At 40.3% G+C, this 18,483-nt stretch overlaps 2 protein-coding genes across 4 annotated transcripts; one reads left to right on the top strand and one right to left on the bottom strand.

Annotated features, from left to right (window-relative positions):
• Positions 1–1,485: 1,485 nt before the first annotated feature.
• LOC128609734 (meiotic recombination protein REC8 homolog) lies at positions 1,486–11,810 on the top strand. Its single transcript, XM_053628460.1, has 18 exons — positions 1,486–1,877; positions 2,103–2,171; positions 2,346–2,488; positions 2,832–2,910; positions 3,024–3,138; positions 3,220–3,277; positions 3,393–3,460; positions 3,553–3,625; positions 3,772–3,925; positions 4,037–4,217; positions 5,160–5,300; positions 5,556–5,625; positions 8,748–8,908; positions 9,458–9,506; positions 9,670–9,736; positions 9,848–9,943; positions 10,548–10,648; positions 10,773–11,810. The coding sequence occupies exons 1-18, from the start codon at positions 1,822–1,824 to the stop codon at positions 10,877–10,879; spliced, it is 1,788 nt and encodes a 595-aa protein (XP_053484435.1). The 5' UTR covers positions 1,486–1,821; the 3' UTR covers positions 10,880–11,810.
• Positions 11,811–11,903: 93 nt separating this feature from the next.
• Positions 11,904–18,154, bottom strand: si:ch73-344o19.1 (uncharacterized). Of its 3 annotated transcripts, none has more exons than XM_053628464.1 (6): positions 17,900–18,154; positions 16,654–16,830; positions 15,710–15,880; positions 14,670–14,717; positions 14,416–14,576; positions 11,904–13,287 (listed from the first exon to the last, which is right to left on the bottom strand). In XM_053628464.1, exons 1-6 carry the CDS (start codon positions 17,961–17,963, stop codon positions 13,243–13,245), a joined length of 666 nt encoding a protein of 221 aa, XP_053484439.1. In that variant the 5' UTR covers positions 17,964–18,154; the 3' UTR covers positions 11,904–13,242. The 3 variants fall into 3 exon arrangements, with proteins under 3 accessions (XP_053484439.1, XP_053484438.1, XP_053484437.1); XM_053628463.1 differs by having other exon boundaries at positions 14,670–14,918; XM_053628462.1 differs by lacking the exon at positions 11,904–13,287 and adding an exon at positions 13,858–13,924 and having other exon boundaries at positions 14,670–14,918.
• Between the last annotated feature and the right edge of the window lie 329 nt (positions 18,155–18,483).

The following is an 18,483-nucleotide window of genomic DNA, read 5'->3' on the forward strand; positions in this document are numbered from 1 at the left end:
TGTGTGCCCTGACTGGCACCCTGTCCAGGGTGTACCCCGATGCCTACTGGGATAGGCTCCAGGCTCCCCCGCCACCCCGAAAAGGAGTAAGCGGTTGAAGATGGATGGACGATATAATTTAGATAATATAATATAATATAACTGGGCCCAGGGTTTCCTCAAATCGGTACTCCGATTTCCTCCCCAGTGCAAAGACATGCATGGTTGTAGGCTGATTGGCATGTCCAAAGTGTCCATAGTGGGTGTGTGAATGTGCCCTGCGATGGATTGGCACCCTGTCCAGGGTGTACCCCGCCTTTTGCCCGATGCTCCCTGGGATAGGCTCCAGGTTTCCCCATGACCCTGAAAAGGATAATATGGATAATATAATATAATATAATATAATAAATGGCTTAGTGGTTAGCACGTTCGCCTGTGCACACTCCTCCGATATTGCCACGTTTGATTGGTTTTGCGTTCATTTCTGCGATTGCAAAATCGTGTAATCCTGGAGGGACTGACTGTATGGTCAAAGGAAGGCTTTCCACTAGATTTTAGAGCATGACTGTCGGGATTTGTGTTCAGTCAGTTACAAAAGCATTAGTGAGCTTGAGGTCAGGTACTTATGTTGGGTGAAGATGCTCTAGTTCCAGTTCTAAAAAATGTGTTCAGTGGGGTTGAGGTCAGGGCTCTGTGCAGGACACTCGAGATCTTCCACTCTAATTTCAACACACCATGTCTTCATGGAGCTCGCATTGTGCACAGTGGCATCTTCATGCTGGAACAGGTTCAGGCCTCTTAGTTCCAGTGAAGGGAAATTGTAATGCTACAGCATATAAAGACATTCGATACAACTACGTGCTCCCAACATTGTGGTAAAAGTTTGGGGAAGAACCACATATGGGTGTAATGGTCAGGTGTCCACATACTTTTGGCCATATAATGTATATAAATACCATTCGCTTACTACTTAGTTATAAGAATGTAAAAAGTAAGTAATTAATTAACTACTTTACAGACACAATACAAGTATATAAAAACACTTAAATCGTTAAAACAGTTATCTCTGAGCAACTAATAAGAGAGTTCGTATTCACACAATGATAATTTGATATACAACGCTAATTTTACTATATTAAACAAACACATACATTTTATCTCTTTGTTGTTGTTGTTTGGGTTGTCCTACTTTTCAATTCCAGCATCACATATATGTATGAGCGTCTGTCCTAAACCACAACTTTTTCACTACATAGGATACTATTTTTGCAAGTTTTTCTCATTTTATTCACTGATGAAAACACAGTGGAGAAGAGTGTATTTATGAAAATGGTGCAATGTACTGAGACAGGTAGTGTCCAAACGCTGTTAGAGAACATAAGATTCATTTAAACCAGGTTGCACTTTGTAGGGAATAGGGAATAGGGTAGTATTTCGGACACGGTCTCTATTTTTTTCTACGGAGACGGAGAAGAAGCTTTGCCATGGCAATATCGCGATGGTAACCAGACTAGACCAATTAGCTGTCGCTGTCTGGAAATGGCGTTAACGATTGGCTCGCTGATCTCTCTGCTCCGAATGATTGGAGAGAGTTTATAAACAGTGGCCTCAATCCCAAATGGCTCCAGTCTTTCTATACAAGTGCACTACATCGACTATAAAAACAATAGCAATAGCACCCTGTGTAGTGCACTAAATGTCTAAAAGGGACGCGTTCGGGTTTGAGTTTTAACTCATTGGACTTCATTCATTCACTTAAAGTTTACTCTTTCAAGGAGCGACAGAGGGCTGGTTTTTAAACTTTTTTAAAAAATTATTATTAAATTACATTCAGTTAAAAGAATGTTTTATTATCCTAATGTACTTAATCACAGAACTGGATGCTTCGCTATAATATGGTGAGTTTTGTCTTCATTTTCATTTAATTCAAATTAATATGGCGGATGTTTTTACCTGATTATTAAAATTAAAATGGCGTATGTTTTACTTAAATATTAAAGTTAAATGGCTGCTGTTTGCCTCGTCTTTTTCTTCTCTAAAATGATAAAATAATGGGCTAAAATTAACCTTAACTCTCACTATGTACAGAATGACGTCATGTGTGTGTGTGTGTGTGTGTGCAGGCTGGCAGCTACGAAGGCCAGGAAGATGAGCCGGCGAGATCTGCTGAAGGTTAACATTCAGAGCACATGGTGAGAATGTTTTTAGATCTCAGGTAAAACCCAGAATCTCTAACTCATGTAGTTTTAGCACCGCTCTGAGGAACCCTGGATTGTGATTGGTCAGAAGGTGTTGCTGTATAGATGATGTTCACTTGGTGATGGCTGTGTTATTGCACGTGTGTTTCCGGGCTTGTGGACGCGCAGCACTGACATCATGAACTACGTGTTGGTGCGAGTTCCTCCTCTGGCTGCAGGTCTTCCTCGGCCTCGCTTCTCCCTCTACCTCTCCTCCCAGCTGCAGTACGGAGTCGTGCTCGTCTTCCACCGCCAGTGCCAGCTGCTGCTAGGTGTGTGTGTGTGTGTGTGTGTGGCGAGAAGACTGCACTATACAGTATATGTTCTTTCTTTCTTCCTTCCTTTCTTTGTTGTTTTATTTGTTATTATTCCTTTCTTTTTTCAGTCTTTTTCACTCTTTCTGTTTTCCAGTCTTGTTTTTTATTTATTAATTTTCCAATCCTTGCATTTTCTTTTTCTTTCTTTCTTTCTTGTTTTATTTTCTGATCCTTATCTTTTCTTTCTTTCTTTCTTTCTTTCTTTCATACGAGAATGAAGCTTAAGCATTTAGACTCTCTGCGTTATTATTAATACATTTTTTCCTGTTACATTTGATTTTAATGGCTTCCTTCTCAGAGGAGATCCAGGAAGCCATTGACAGGCTGCACCGTTACCGTGTACAGGTGCCAATCGACATGCTGCCTGAGGAGATCAGGTCAGAGGTCACATTTCACACTCATCTGTAAATGAAACGAGAAACCACGTGACGGGTGGGACAGAGCTTCTGCTTTGTCAGCCTATCAGTTTGTGCATCTTCATTTGTTACAGACAAACGCAAACACTTCCTGATGCGCTCGCACTTCTGACTGAGTCGGAAGGGGCGCAAGATCCATTCTTTGGATCAATGGAGTTTGGTATGCCCAGTCCGAGGCACCTCATGCAGGTAGCTATCTATCTATCTATCTATCTATCCATCCATCCATCCATCCACCCACATATATAATCTTGTTTCCTTGATTGACAGCTGGCTCAGGAAATGGGCGTGGTTACTCCGGAGAGTCTACTGTCTCCACGTTTAGAAGGTGAGTGAGAGCAGTATCATTGTACTGTACTGTGTTCTTTCACAAAGAATACACAAAGTGTGGAGGATTTATCTTCTCTCTCTCTCTCTCTCTCTCTCTCTCTCTCTCACTGCAGGCATCACAGCAAGTCAGGAGTCTATCACGATGACAGAGCGGGAACCCGTTATCATGCATGAGCCTGAGGTGTCAATCATTAGCATTTCCATGGCAACTTGCCGTAGCGAAAGCATCATAGAAAAATGAAAGGTTGACCTTTTCTCATGATGTCTTTGCAGTTTGAAGGGGCGGAGCTGCAGGAGATTGACATGATCGAAATGCTGCTGGAGCAATCGGATCAGTTCCCAGAGGGTAAGTGCTTTCTGTGTTCCCTTTTTTTGTAGAATGACTGAGTTAAAGAAATAGTTTGAAAAAAAATCTAATCACAACAATATCTGTTGAAGAAATAAAGGACTGTAGGAGGAGGTCAGGTAGAGGTCAGGGTGTCTTTCTTCCAGGTGAGGAGGAGAGAGAATATGAGGCAGAACAGGCAAGGCAGCGAGAGAGAAGGGAAAGAGAGGGAGAAAGAGAAGAGGTTGTAGAGCAAGAACGAGCAGCGGCAGAAATAGAGAGGACGAGGGATCTGACGGGGTCTACCCTCCTCATGGAGCAGTATGTCAGCGTCAAAAAAGCCAAAAGAGCCTTTAGGAGGAAGAGATAATGAGTAAAATTCATATGTTCCAATTTAAATGTGTCAGATTTGAACTCTTCAACCACATCCAGGGCTCAAAGCACTGAAGTAACGAGCAGAGACATCGTGTCAGTGCCTGAGGAGGTGGAACTGCCCGCTGTGATGCCCGAGCCAGCTGAGAGAGAGAGGACCCCGGAACCAGTCCCTATCCCACCGTCCCCACCAAGCCCAGAGAGGAGGGAGCGGCGGAGAGAGAGTCCCCGTCTGGAGGAGGTTTGTGAAATGCAAATCTTACAAAAGTACTAAAGTACTGAATTCTGACTGCGCGACACCAGTCCGTAATGTTCTTATATTATTATATACCTCAGTATTGTCAGTAGGTTTTCAATTTCACTTTTAATAGTCAGTAGTTTGTTTTGAATTCCACTCTCAGTGCTTTTATTATTACTTCAGTTTTCAGTGTTTTTAGTCTTATTTTTAGTTTTACTGTCAGTGGTTTCAGGTATCAGTAGTTTTAATCTTTTTTAAAAAAACATTTAGTTTTGAGTAGTTGTCAGTAGTTTGTGTTATTTTCAGTGCTGCAGTCAGTAGTTAATGGTATTTTCAGTTTTACAGAAAGTTCTTTGTGTTGTTTCCAGTTTAACAGTCAGTAGTTTGTGTTATTTTTTCAGTATTACAGTCAGTAGTGTGTTAATTTCAATTTTATGTATACTTTCAGTTACTATTTAATCATAGACAAATTTTAATCCTTCTTTATGAATATAAATCCAGAACGGTCTTGAGTAGTTTGTTGTTTTTCCTGTTTCTCAGTCAAGTGTTATAGTCACTGTTATTTTTAGCTTCCTGTTAGTAATTTTAGTGTTTTGTTTGTTTGTTTGTTTTTAGCTCATCTGTCAGCAGCCTTACTGTTATGTTCGGTTTCATTGTCAGTAGTTTTAGTGTTATTTTTAATTTGACTTTCAGGAGTTTTGGCGTTTGGTGTCTAGTTTTCACCGTCATGCTAGTTTCACTGTCAGTCGTTTTAATGATTAGCTTCATTGCCATTCATTTTGTGTGTTTAGATTTGTTGTCAGTGGTTTTAGCATTATTGTCAACTCCCTGTTAGTTGTTTTAGAGTTATCTTCAGTTTTCCTGTCAGTAGTGCAATATGTTATTTCACTGTCAGTAGTTTGTATTATATGTGGTTTCACTGTCAGATGTTCCTCTCTGTCACAGCTTGTTCCGATCCCAGAGGCCCCTGTGGAGAGACAAACGAGGAGGAAGAGGCAGCTGGTGTTTATGGATGAAGACATACAGATATCGCAGGAAGCACTGCAAGCCCAGATTAATGATCCAAGCATTGAAACCAAATCTTTGGTAAGATGCACACACTTGTCTCTCTGTTTGTGAAAGATGAACACTGAAGGTGAGACCCACAAGTGCCTAAATTCATACAGTATATTGTGGATTGTCATTGTCAAGCTGACTTGGAATCAGAGGCTATGTAAATTATTTACAAATATGCATAAATTTCATATCTTTGTATATACAGTCGGTTTCCATGTCATAATGTTTATGTTCATGGTTACCTAACGTAAAGAAACCGTGAACCTGTTGTGATTTCTCTCACAGACGGATGTTCTGATCAGACCACCTTCTCAAGTGAGCAAGCCTAAAGTACTCCTGAGTAACCCCTGCATGAGTGAGTAACCATTCAAACTCTGAATCTGTCATACACATGGCTGAAACAACATTGAAATAAGACTAAAATTACTGACACCAAAAATGCAGATTTCTGCAATTATTACAGTATTATTTTTCATTTAAATTTCAGTAGTTCACAAGTTTTATTCTCAGTACTTTCAATTGCACTGTCAATATTTCAGTGGTCTTTGTTCAGTTTTTTTCTCGTAAGTAGATGCTGTTTTTTTTTTCTTAATTTTTACTGTCTGTCAGTAGTTTCAATTTTACTGTCAGTAATTTGCTTTTTTGTTGTTGTTTTTCTGTAAATACTTTTGATTTCACTGTCAGTAGTTTGTGATATTTTTCGGGTTTATTGTCAGTATGTCCGATTTCATCGTTTGTATTTTGTGGGGTTATTTTCAGTTTCATTGTCAGTAGTTTATGGTTTATTTATTTTTCAGTTTTTCTGTTACTACTTTAAAATATTACTGTTTTTTTTTTGTTTGTTTTACTGTTATTTCTTTTCATTTCACTGTCAGTAATTAGTTAATATTTTTGTCAGTACTTTCAATTCCAGTGTCAGTAATTCAGGGTTTTTTGTGTTGTTGTTTTTTCTTCAGTTTTACTGTCAGTAGTTTCAGGTGAACTGTCGGTATTTTGTAATGTTTTTCTTTTTTCAGTTTTATTGTCAGTACTTTGTGTTACGCCACGGCCAGCAGATGGCACTGCGGCACGGCTTCTGACTGGTCACGTGACTCTTTTGTTTTCGTTCGCTTCCCGCTTGGACATTGAATTAAGTTTGATCATGTCTCTGATTTGCCCCAGGTGTCCATGTTTTGGTTTGATTAGGTTTGCTATTTAAACCCCTCATATGACAGTGCAGTATTATAGTTGGTATAGTTTGTACCAAACGTCTGAGGGGGTTCCCGCTTATGTTTGATTACGATAGTGAATGCGTTAGCATGTTAAGCGGTCTGGTTTCATGCCCTGCTCTAGTTTCAAGCCACGAGACCGGTTTCTTGTTTTCCTAGTGAAGACCGCGTTTCCTGTGTTTGTTTGTCTACTGTTAATAAAGACTTTGACCTGCACCTGCATCCGCCTCCAGTCCCGATACGTAACAGAATACTGCGCCCATAATGCAGAAGCAGCAGGTCGCCATGAGCGCCGCCAAAGCGGCCGAGGTTGAGGCATGGTGCCGTTCGTTCGAGGAACAGAGCAAACAGCTCACCGAGGAAATTGCTCAGCTCCACCGCCTTCTAAAGCCGCTGCAGCAAGCCGGCCCATGCGCCACGCTGTCATCCGCGCAATTTCCCACGCCCCTGCTGCCCGAGAACTACACCGTGCAACGCGGCCAGCAGAGCTACCCGAACTACTGGGGCCTCCCGCTGCAGGGGAGTTATCCAATGCCATACAGCCAGCAAAGCTACTTGAACTCCTGGAGTTTCCCACTGCAGGGGAATTATACAACGCCATGCAGCCAGCAAAGCTACCTGAACGCCTGCAGCTTCCCACTGCAGGGGAATTGCACCACGCTGCCCAGCCTGGAACCGAAGGCTGGCCTAGAACTTTTTGGGGGGGGGGCAATGGGGAAAGCGGCGCTCCAGCCAGAGGCCTATGGTGAGGTCTCGGCTGTGGAGCTCCCCCCGGAGGTCAACCCGGCGACCTCGGAGCTCCAGCCAGAGGCCTATGGCGAGGTCTCGGCTGTGGAGCTCCCCCCGTGGGGCAGCCTGGCGACCTCGGCGCTCCAGCCTGAGGCCTACGGCGAGGTCTCGGCTGTGGGGCTCCCCCTGGAGGTCAACCCGGCGACCTCAGAGCTCCAGCCAGAGGCCTATGACAAGGTCTCGGCTGTGGAGCTCCTGCACGCTGAAGAAGCCGTCCCGCTGCCCTGCCCAGCCGAGGAAGCTGTCCTGCTGTCTAGCCCAGCTGAGGAGGCCATCCCGCTGCCCTGCACAGCTGAGGAGGCCGTCCCGCTGCCCTGCCAGGCCAAGGCAGCTGCCCTGAGCTCCAGCCCTGCTGAGGACATCCCTCAGCCTTCCAGCCCCGCTGGGGACTCCGCCCAGCCTTCCAGTGCTGCCGGGGGTGGCGCCCAGCATTCCAGTGCTGCCGGGGGTGGCGGCCAGCATTCCAGTGCTGCCGGGGGCGGCACCCAGCATTCTCACGCTGCTGGGGGCGGTGGCCAGTGTTCCAGCGCCGCCGGGGGTGGTGCCCTGACTTTCAATCCCGGTGGGAGTGGTGCTCTGCCAGTCTGCTGCCCGGCGGAGGCCGCCTTGTTTTCCAACACAGCATCAGACAGTTTACACCAGGGCCCAGGACCCCCATTGGAGGGGGGTTTTTTGGGAGCGCCTTTGGAGGGGGGGTTTTGTTACGCCACGGCCAGCAGATGGCACTGCAGCACGGCTTCTGACTGGTCACGTGACTCTTGTTTTCGTTCGCTTCCCGCTTGGACATTGAATTAAATTTGATCATGTCTCTGATTTGCCCCAGGTGTCCATGTTTTGGTTTGATTAGGTTTGCTATTTAAACCCCTCGTATGACAGTGCAGTATTATAGTTGGTATAGTTTGTACCAAACGTCTGAGGGGGTTCCCGTTTATGTTTGATTACGATAGTGAATGTTAGCATGTTAAGCGGTCTGGTTTCATGCCCTGCTCTAGTTTCAAGCCACGAGACCAGTTTCTTGTTTTCCTAGTGAAGACCGCGCTTCCTGTGTTTGTTTGTCTACTGTTAATAAAGACTTTGACCTGCACCTGCATCCGCCTCTAGTCCCGATACATAACATTATGTTAGTAAAATAGTGTTTTTTTAGTTTTACTGTCATTTCATTTCACTGTCAGTAATTAGTTAATATTTTTCAGTCCTTTCAATTCCAGTGTCAGTAGTTTCAGGTGAACTGTCAGTATTATGTAGTTTGTTTTTTTTTGTTTTGTTTTTTTTTCCAGTTTTACCATCAGTATTTTGTGGGTTTATTTTTAGTTTTACTGTCAGTAGTTTCCGTTTCGTGTTCAATGTTACTTTCAGCATTCCCATTTTCAGCTTTATTTAGTCAGTGGTCTTATTTTCAATTTTACTGTAATTCATTTTAATCTTGAGGCTTGTAGTCTATGATCTTACTAACGCTGAAGTTTTTGTCGTCTTCACCCAGGCCTTCCCGCTGATATTCTGGAGTTGTGGAAGCAGGGCGCAGTCATCCATCACATCCGTCCAACCAAACGCCGCAGGGAGGTTGAAGATGATGATGATCTGGAGGCCATACGAGAAAGGGAGAGAGGAAGAGAGGAGCAAGAAGAGGGAGAGCTCAGAGAGGTCAGAGTGTCTATACAGGAGGGGGAGGGGGGTGATTCCAAAAGTCCATTATCAAAAACTGTTACTATTTCATTATATACCAAAAGACTAACACACGATTTAATCATTCTTTAAGAACATACATCCAAAACAGTCTTTCACTGTCAGTCAGTAGTTTATTTTTAGCTCACAGTCAGTACTGTGTTCCTTTCTGTTTTATAGTAGCTTGAGTTATTTTTTAGTTTTACATTTTAGTTTTGAAGTAAACGTTAACTTCAGTTTTAGAGTCAGTAGTTTGTGTTAATTTCAGTTTCAGAGTGAGTAGTTTGTGGTGATATTAGGTTCAGTCAGTAGTTTGTGTTAACGTACAGTTTATCCATTAGTAGTTTGTGCTATTTTCAGCATTAGTCAGTAGTTAGTGGTATTTCCAGTTTAAGTCAGTAGTTAATGATATTTTCACTGACGAATACTGCCAGAATGACAAACTCTACACTGACTCAACAGTCATGCAGTATTTTATTGTGTAAAAGTGCTACTTCTGTTATTTGGCTTCTGCCCTTAACTTTGCAGATGCCCACAGAGATAGTGGAGTCAGGCGTCTCACGATACGATACACCAGGTTAGATATTGGCACTCTCACACTTTAGACACATGGAAGACACGTAGCGGTCGAAAAGTCTGAGTACATTATCTAGAACTGTTTTGATTTCACCAATTGAACATGTGGCACTGCCTGATGTCTGTTGTCTGAGCTGGATATTCAGATACATTTCTATTTCCAGTTTCTTCTCTTGTGATGGAGGTAACAGACAAAGAAATCTCGCCTGTGGAGACTCCCGAGACTCGTCGGTGAGAAGCAAGAGATTATAATGTAGCACATTTTAACCATATTTGCAGTTCTCCCCAATGCACATGCAGACATTTTACTAAAATTTTGGTGCATTTTTTTTATGACTGTAGGTCTCCTGTTCCCGTGTCCGTGTGTGGTTTGGAGGACATTCCCGAGGAGAGGGTCCCTGATTTGGAGGATGTCATGATGGATGTTGATCCTCTCAGGTAGTGCATACTGTGCGCATACTAACAAAAATGCAACATTGCCCAGAATATATTTTTTTTGCTACAGGAAAAAAAGTGACTTGTTCAGAAAGTTGTTTATTTTTTAGTTTTACAGTAAGTGGTTTATGTTCATTTCAGTTTCATAGTCAGTAGTTTGTGTTAATTTGTTTCACGGTCAGTAGTTTGTGCTCTTTTTAGCTTTACAGTCAGTAGTTTGTTGCTTTCTGTTTCAGAGACAGTAAATTATGCTATTTTCAGTATTACAGTCTGTAGGTAATGGTATTTTCAGTTATACAGAAAGTTGTTTGTGTTATTTCTGGTTTAATAGTCAGTAGTTTGTGTTATATTCAGTATTAGCCAGTAGTGTTATTTTCAGATTTAGAGTCATTAGTTTGTTACTTTCATTTTAAGAGTCAGTAGTTTGTGTTACTTACAGTTTAACCATTATTAGTTTGTTATTTTCAGTATTACAGTCAGTAGTAAATGGTATTTTCAATTTTACAGAAAGTTGTGTTATTTCCAGATTAAGAGTCAGTAATTTGTGTTACTTACAGAAAATAAAAAATCAAAGACTTGTACACTCTTCTGTGTTGTGTTTTCACAGGCGAATGGCTGCTATTGGTGAGGATGAAGTGACGTTTCACTCCCTACTGCCCCCTAGAGTCAGGCGCAGAACCATCGCTCAGGCTTTCTGGAGGCTGCTGGGTAATAAGAGTGCATATGCTATCTCTCTCTCTCTCTCTCTCTCTCCTGTCTATCACAGTGACACAATATTTAAAAAGATGATTAATGTTTGTGGTTAATTTTGATCAAACTTGCATGTTATCAGAGCGGATTGACATGAAAGAGGTTGCTGTGCGACAGGATGAGCCGTACGGTGACATCATCATCTCTGTGATACAGCAGCCCCGTCTGATCGAGACACCACTGGCGTGACTGCTTTTTCATTTTCATGCCAGTCTTTTTCTTTTTTTTAATTATTTTTTTCTTTAAATGAGTTGAAACATAGGTTGTTAAAGTTCATGAAGAATTGTTAACATTTCAAACACTATTAAGTTATTGACTTTAAAAGGAAGACATTATATAACGATATGTTAACCCTGAAACTATTTATTTATTGAAATCGAGTTCTGCTTAATAATTGAGTCTCATCACTTTAAAACGTTTTTATGGAATGTTGGTTGTGAAACTTTTGAAATGTTATCATTGTTCGAATGATTTATTATGATATTTGTATACCGTGTTTTAAAAACCAAAAAAACATTTTGAGGTTATATCAGTTTTAATTTAATGAGTCATGTACTTTGATGCTATCATTACTGTGGGTTTTTTTTTTAGTTGTCATTTTATGACATCTGAAAGCAGCATTTTAGTATTTGTGAATTATTTAACGTGATTGTTACTGATTTATCAATAAAATCAATTACAACAGCACAAATAAGCTTGACATGGGTTAAGAACATGTCTGTTTTATTATGTTGGAGGCATTAAAGAGTTTGAGTGGCTGTGGAGAATGAAATATTTTATTTTGGCTGTTGATAAATAATATGAATAAAATCTTTACAAAATGACACCAGCAGAACAGCGTTAAGTGCCTTGATATGATGGGTGTATTCATAAGACATTTGTAACATCTTGCTCGAACACATCATAAGGTATTTCTGAATGTTTAAATCAACTTTCATCACATTTTCTAATTTGCATGACATTAATATGAACTACTGTATCATTCGTTGTCCATTTACCTCAACAAAGCATGTGATGGGAAAAAGCCCAACAATATTTACAGTTACCTTTATTTACAAGTAACAAAATTTGAGTACATATTTGTTAATATGAATAGGGACAAAAACAATAACCCCAAAATAACATACAGAAAATTTCCAGTAAATTTGGCCTTACTTTTTGGATTGTTTCCTTTTTTTTCTTTCTTTTTTTTTTGTAGCTGATTTGTTATATTTAAGTGCATTTTCCTTTATTCCATTTAAAAAAAAAAAAAAAAAAAAAAAAACTATGGGGGTGTAAACTTTTACACACAACCATAAAGTGTTACTGGGATTCTTTAGAGTACTCACCCATACAAAATAATACAATAATAATAAATATATTTGGCACAAAGTAATAGGTACGAACAGCAGGGCAGAAAAACAAGATGTTACATTACAAAAAAATATTTGAAAAAAAAAACCCCTAGAAATATAATTCACTGCTACATCTGATATTAATTGAATTTTATTTACAAAATACTAGTTATGCACCAACCCATGTTTGCACATAAAACACTTTTGCTATCAATATGTTCTAGTTACCGACTTTAGAGTAATCTATTGTTCAGGTCTGAAGAGAACAAACAAACAAAATGATCATAATTTCTACAGATTTCCTCCAACAACATTATTTAACAGACATATTTTAGTAAAGTGTCGGGCCACCACGAGCAGCTAGGGATCGATTCTACAAGTCTCTCTAACGGTATTCATTGGCTATTGAAAGGATGGCGTGCCATTCTTCCAAAAGATATTCCCTCAGTTAGTGTTTTGATTATGGCAGTGTAGGATTGTATGTCTACAATTACTGACTGTATCCCATTTGTTGTAGCCGAAAATACTAGCCCTCGTTCACTGTATCCATCAATAAATAAGATATTATTTGGGTAGTGGTTTGTTTACGTTTACGGCATTTGGCAGACGCCCTTATCCAGAGCAACATACATTCATCTTGTTAGACAACTGAGCAGTTGAGTGTTAAGGGCCTGGCTCAAGGATCCAGCAGTGGCAGTGTAGTGGTGTTAGGATTTGAACTCACAACCTTCTGATTAGTAGTCCAACAGCTTAACCACTGAGCTACTAACCACTTCTGAGAACTTGGTTCATTCTCGGGACAGCAGTGAAGCTGACATGGTAGTGCTTGTGGTCCTGATACAAATGGATCAGATCCAGCAGTGCACTGACTACCTTATTATATGAGAGGTTTCACTCCAGGAAAACTGATTCATTTTAAGCATCAAGAAGAACAGAACAAGATGACATCCTCCTAGCCATAGCAAAAACTATATAAATGACAGCCAGTTTCAGGACTACAGAGTCAGTTAAATAAAAAAGGAAAATGAATTTGTGATTCAGTTACCAGTGACATTTTGTTCGGTCTTACATCCTACATATAATATCAGTCACTGTAAGAGTAAAAACGTTGAGAACACCAATAATTTTCATCCCAAACAACTCTAGCTGGTTTGGTTCCTATGATATCTCACCATAAGCATTTTTAGCAGTCTGGTCTTAGGAACCACAGGAACCACTTTAATATGAATATCTTGACAACGGCGTATCCTCCAAGAGATCATCCTGTGGGAAATAATATCAAAGACTGTAAAAAAAAATTTTAAAAAATAAAGGCTGTACTTATACTATACTTAGTAATGCCAATTTGGTAATGTATTAGTAGACATTTTATCCAAGGTGAAAGCGGTGAATTTCACAAATATTTATTGCCTAGGATAATAAAAGTGCAAATAAATAAACTACCAATATTTAAAAAAAAAAAAATCTACTTCCCACCATTCAGCAGAACTGATGAAGAACTTCATCATGCCACCTCTCTGGAGAACTCACTGATCAGACCATTCAACACACGAAACGTTGCTGTGGCTCTAAACGGCCGTCATGATCTGCTTTTGTTTCTGACAAGACTTGGTCTTGTAGGTATCTCCTTTAGAAGAAAACCAGGAGGATCTGGTTATTTGTTACCATAGGGGCACTCAATACTTGTTCAGTCTCAAGACGGGACTACTGCAAATCGTTCCTCGAGAATATTTCCCAGCACACCATCAGACGACCTCTGCAACCGATACAGAATGCTGCTACATGCTTTGTTTTCGACTTCGCCAAGTTCTCCCACATTATCCCACTGCTGTATTCCTTCCACTGGCTTCCTTTAGTGGTTGGCATCAGATTTTTTTTTTTTTTGAACAATGATGTTTGTCTACAAAGTCAAACACAGAGCAGGCCCATCATAGCTGAAGATACTCATCAAATCATCCAGTCACAAACCCGACTTGACTTGACCCCCCATCCCTCAAGATACAAAGATGGATCAAGTCTCTTCTACGTACTGGCACCAAGATGGAGGAATTAATTTCTCAAGGCCATCCTGGGACAAAGCATGAAGACCCACCTCTTAAATTAAAACATCTTGACATGTACTGTTTTTATACACGCACTAGTTCCCACAATAACTCCTCTCCAGCAGGGTATTCTTAAATCTTAGCCTATTTGTACTAGTCTGAGGATAAGTTTTTTATGGCAACTACAAAGCGCCTCTGTATAAGAACTGCTGAAATTAAAATTCTGAAATTGTAAATGTAAACTACAGAGAAACATCTTCTCCACTCATCTTTACCTTAACTTATTACATGTGCTTAGCAACTAATTGGACTGCTATAATTTGGTGAAAGCATTGTAATGGAGGCTCACCATGGGAAGATCTTGCAGTCTGTGGAATTCAGGATGGCTGCTTTGTTGGCGAAATTTGAGGAAGAGCATGATGGAGAGCAGAGCGGTGCTAATGATGAAGATGGAGATCAGGCCAGCAAGCAAAGGATCCAACGGAGAAGGAGAAGGCACTTTGTCTGAGTCTGAATTGGTGGAAATACAAAGAGCATGGTGTGTGATGCACACAATAGGGAATACTCAACTACAGCACCAGGATTATGACTCCACCCACGTACCTTCATCTCCCACGTCTAGTTCTGATGGTCCATCCTGGTTGTCTTTGCCTAAAGAAGCAGATCCAGTGATCAAGTCTTTTAGAGGAGAAGCTGGAATAGAAGGTGGAACTAAAGATACTGTTGGGATCGTCTCAGAGGTGGTGGATTGAGAAGAGTTTTGATGTTCTTCGCTGAGATTGGTAGATGAAGGGATGGATGATCCTGGTGTAATGGTGGTGCTCCTCAGTGGAATGATCGATGAAGTAATATCTATTAGAGCCAAATGAAGTAGAAAAGAGAACAGACTTGGAACAAGGAATGAGTTTTGAATATGATTAGGAGATGGGAAAGAAACTATGATGAAACTATGGGAGACACAATGAAGAGATACAATGTTCTCCAGTCATGGAGATAACAAAATGAATACAATGTCCTGGAAATATTAGTGATGTCCTGGAAAATTGCACAGTTATGTTTATTTTGCTAAAAGAATCCCACTTTTTGCTAAGAGGACCTGACCAAAATGTTACATAGCTGGATTTATTTTTAACTTTATTTGGGATTTTTATGGGCTTGCACCTATTCTGCGTGGTTCTTTAACTGGCTGGTGTGTTAAACTAATTGAAATATATCCACTCTTTAAAACATTTCACAAGACACCAAAAAATCACAACGTGACTATAGCTTTTATCCTATACGGACGACAGGACTTTATTTCCAGCCAGATCGGCAATATCAATATTTTTTTCCATCCTTTTGCTCCTGAGAAAATTCCAGATAAACCACTTACTTTTATGGCCAACCGCAGGCTATATGCACTCTAACCGCACATTATAATTGTACTTTTTATGTTCACCTAAGTGTTTAAGGACATTTTAAACAGTTAGCCATGACTTCCTGTTTCAACTGGGTATAAACATGAGATGACACAGTGGCCAAATTCCCAGTCATTCATCAACATGGGGAAGATTAGAGAACATACCAATGAAAATTCAGTTAGGCCTGAACAGAAAAGAGGACTCTTCAACTTTTCCTGTGACTGATGAGTAAAAGATTTATACCTTGTGTTGCATCTGTTGATGACTTAGGACTAGTGATGCTTTCTGGTGGCCGAATAACGTCTGTGCCGATGGTAACTTCTGTGATGGGCTCTTTGGTGTCGGTGGTCTGTATGTTCAGATGATTTATGGTCAAAATGGGAGTCAAAGTAGGAAGATAGGTAGTGGATTCACCTAGAGAGAGTAGAATCGGACACAGTTCTCTGTTAGATATCTGTGATTCTGCAAAGCAAGATGATTTCAGAGGATCATCATGTGTTGTAAGATGAGAAGCTCTTACATCACTCTGACTCTAAACCAAGAGTCAGACACATTTGTCGGTGCTAAATATATCCCTGTTTCCAGCCTGCAGCATTTATAAACCTGAGATGTTGCTGAGCTCCCAGCACTCACAGAACTCTTATTAACTCATGTGTTCTTGCACAATTTACATTTTTACTAAAAGTATAACGATTATAACAATTATTACTTCGATGTGCGACTTGATGTGCGACGTTTTTCTAGTACTGACAGAACAGCTTTCTGACATAAATAGTGTTTATATTGCTAATAAAGAAGTTGAAGATATTAATTACAAGATAAGATATTTTACAATTATATTGGAATAGAATTATAAAGGCATAGCCTGGGTCAAAGGGTCAACCCGTAGGAGGTGGTGTGTCTGGTACTGAGCCGCAAAAGTCTTTAAATGGTTGTTCAATGTGCTGGATATTTGAACGTCATTCACAAGATCAGATTATGGAGCTGCATAATTTGGTGCCAGTGTCTGATCTTGAGATCTACTGTGCTGTGGCTCTTTTCACCTTCTGTTCCTGCCATATTCATCCTTATAATTCTTTTGCTCGGAGGAGTTGCACTTCAGAGACACTTTAACAGTTTATATAATGATATCTTAAAAACAGTTATTACATATACTGTATATTAGAATTTTTATTTATTTATCTTACCTTGTAGTCTGTCTCTATCTGTGCCAGGGCTTCTGATATGTTGTGGTGCAGGTGGGGGACGAGAGAGGTCCATCCTAATGGCTTCTTTTGGGTCAATGATCTTTGAGGTCACAAAGAGGTCAATGGCTTCATTTAGAGACAAAGTGGTCGAGGCTGGAACAGATGCAGAGGACTCAGCTGGAGGGAGAACAATGGGGGGAATATATTATATTTTATATTATATATATATGGTGAAGGAAATCAGCTAGTAGTCCAGGTTCAAGTAGGGGGCTTTGGATGTGTGAGTACAAAGCAGTCATGACCTTTAACTGCAACAGAAGTGCAGAGGGACCAACAAACCAGTTGTGGCTATAAAAGAGTAAAATATATATATATATATATATATATATATATATATATATATATATATATATATATATATATATATATATATACAGTCCAGAATTATTGGCACCCCTGGTAAAGATGGGTGAAAAAGCTATGGAAAAAAAAGTCTTTGTGGTTAATTAGCTTGAAATATGAGAGAAATCATAATAAAGGCAATATAAAAAAGAAAAAAACAATATGAGACCGTTGTCATCCAAGACACAATTTTTTATCCAAGCGTGCCAATAATTCTGCAGCTGACACTACACAACTCACACAATAAAACCCATTTAAAAAAGCATAAATATTTTTTTTGGTTTTTAAAGCACAAGGTTGTAGACCAGACTGATTAATATTTAGCGCTAGGCCGCATTCATTACTACTGAAAAACTGAAAGGTGTGGTGTGGATTTCAAATCAAAGTGCCAGGTTGAAGTTTTCACTTTGAGGAGCTCGTTAACAGCTCTGGAAGTGAAATTCTGAACCTTAATTAACAAGGTGTTAAAACAAACCACAGACAGACAGACAGACAGACAGGTATAAACAGACAGACTGATAGAAAGATGAGTAGATGAGTCATATATAGAGAGATACAAAAACCCTGGGTATTTAATAGGTTGATATCATGGAGCCCGCAAACAATTCTGACACTTATATTACATTCCTTTTCATACATCACTGAAATAGTTTAAAGCGGAGATAACATTGCTAATACAAGAAATACTCCTTGAAATTTAACATTCCTGGGCATCTATATTACTACTACTAGACATCAACAACATCAGAATTAATAATAATAATAATAATAATAAGGGGAAGAACAAGTGTATAATTATTGTTATTTTTATTTCTGCTAAGGAGGCAGTTTTGAAGGCTCTTACCTTTGAGACTCGGTGTGTTTGTCAGGAGTGCAACACTCCACACCACACACACAAACGCATGCATAATTCACACCAAACAGATGGATTTATTGTCGCTGAATTTCTGATCTTCTCTGCGTTGTTACACTTCTTTGATCATCATCTCTATAAATATCCTCGTGCGTGTGTGGCTTTATCACTTCTGACGCGAGCCAGGTGATGTGAGATCAGTAATACCACTGCGCGCGCGCTCAGATGTCAGACCACACACCCACGTGTGTGTCGGAATGAAGGGGTGTGTGTGTGTGTGTGTGTGTGTGAGAGAGAGAGAGAGAGAGAGAGAGAGAGAGAGAGAGAGCGCGAGAGAGCGCGCCAGGGTGAGTCCGACATCGCCTTATAGGCTCACACACTACACACTGGACCTATTATTCCTCTGTCTTACTCAGTAAGCCATTCCCTTCACTGGAACTAAGAAACCCGAACCTGTTCCAGCATGACAATGTGCACAAAGCGAGCTCCATGAAAACATGGTTTCCCAAGGCTGGTGCTGAAGAACTTGAGTGAACCCTGAATTCAACCCCACTGAACACCTTTGTGTTGGATGA

Source organism: Ictalurus furcatus, chromosome 7 (assembly GCF_023375685.1).
Source record: "Ictalurus furcatus strain D&B chromosome 7, Billie_1.0, whole genome shotgun sequence".
NCBI classification, from domain to species: Eukaryota; Metazoa; Chordata; class Actinopteri; order Siluriformes; family Ictaluridae; genus Ictalurus; species Ictalurus furcatus.

Excerpts from the sequence above, each read along its gene's own strand:
- LOC128609734 (XM_053628460.1), top strand. The coding sequence starts at position 1,822 with ATGTTTTATTATCCTAATGTACTTAATCACAGAACTGGATGCTTCGCT. Across the intron at positions 5,626-8,747 it reads CCTGAGTAACCCCTGCATGA|GCCTTCCCGCTGATATTCTG; the intron begins GTGAGTAACCAT and ends GTCTTCACCCAG. Across the intron at positions 9,944-10,547 it reads ATGGATGTTGATCCTCTCAG|GCGAATGGCTGCTATTGGTG; the intron begins GTAGTGCATACT and ends GTGTTTTCACAG.
- si:ch73-344o19.1 (XM_053628462.1), bottom strand. The coding sequence starts at position 17,963 with ATGCATGCGTTTGTGTGTGTGGTGTGGAGTGTTGCACTCCTGACAAAC. Across the intron at positions 15,881-16,653 it reads AGATAGAGACAGACTACAAG|GTGAATCCACTACCTATCTT; the intron begins GTAAGATAAATA and ends TACTCTCTCTAG. Across the intron at positions 14,919-15,709 it reads ATCAACAGATGCAACACAAG|ATATTACTTCATCGATCATT; the intron begins GTATAAATCTTT and ends TGGCTCTAATAG.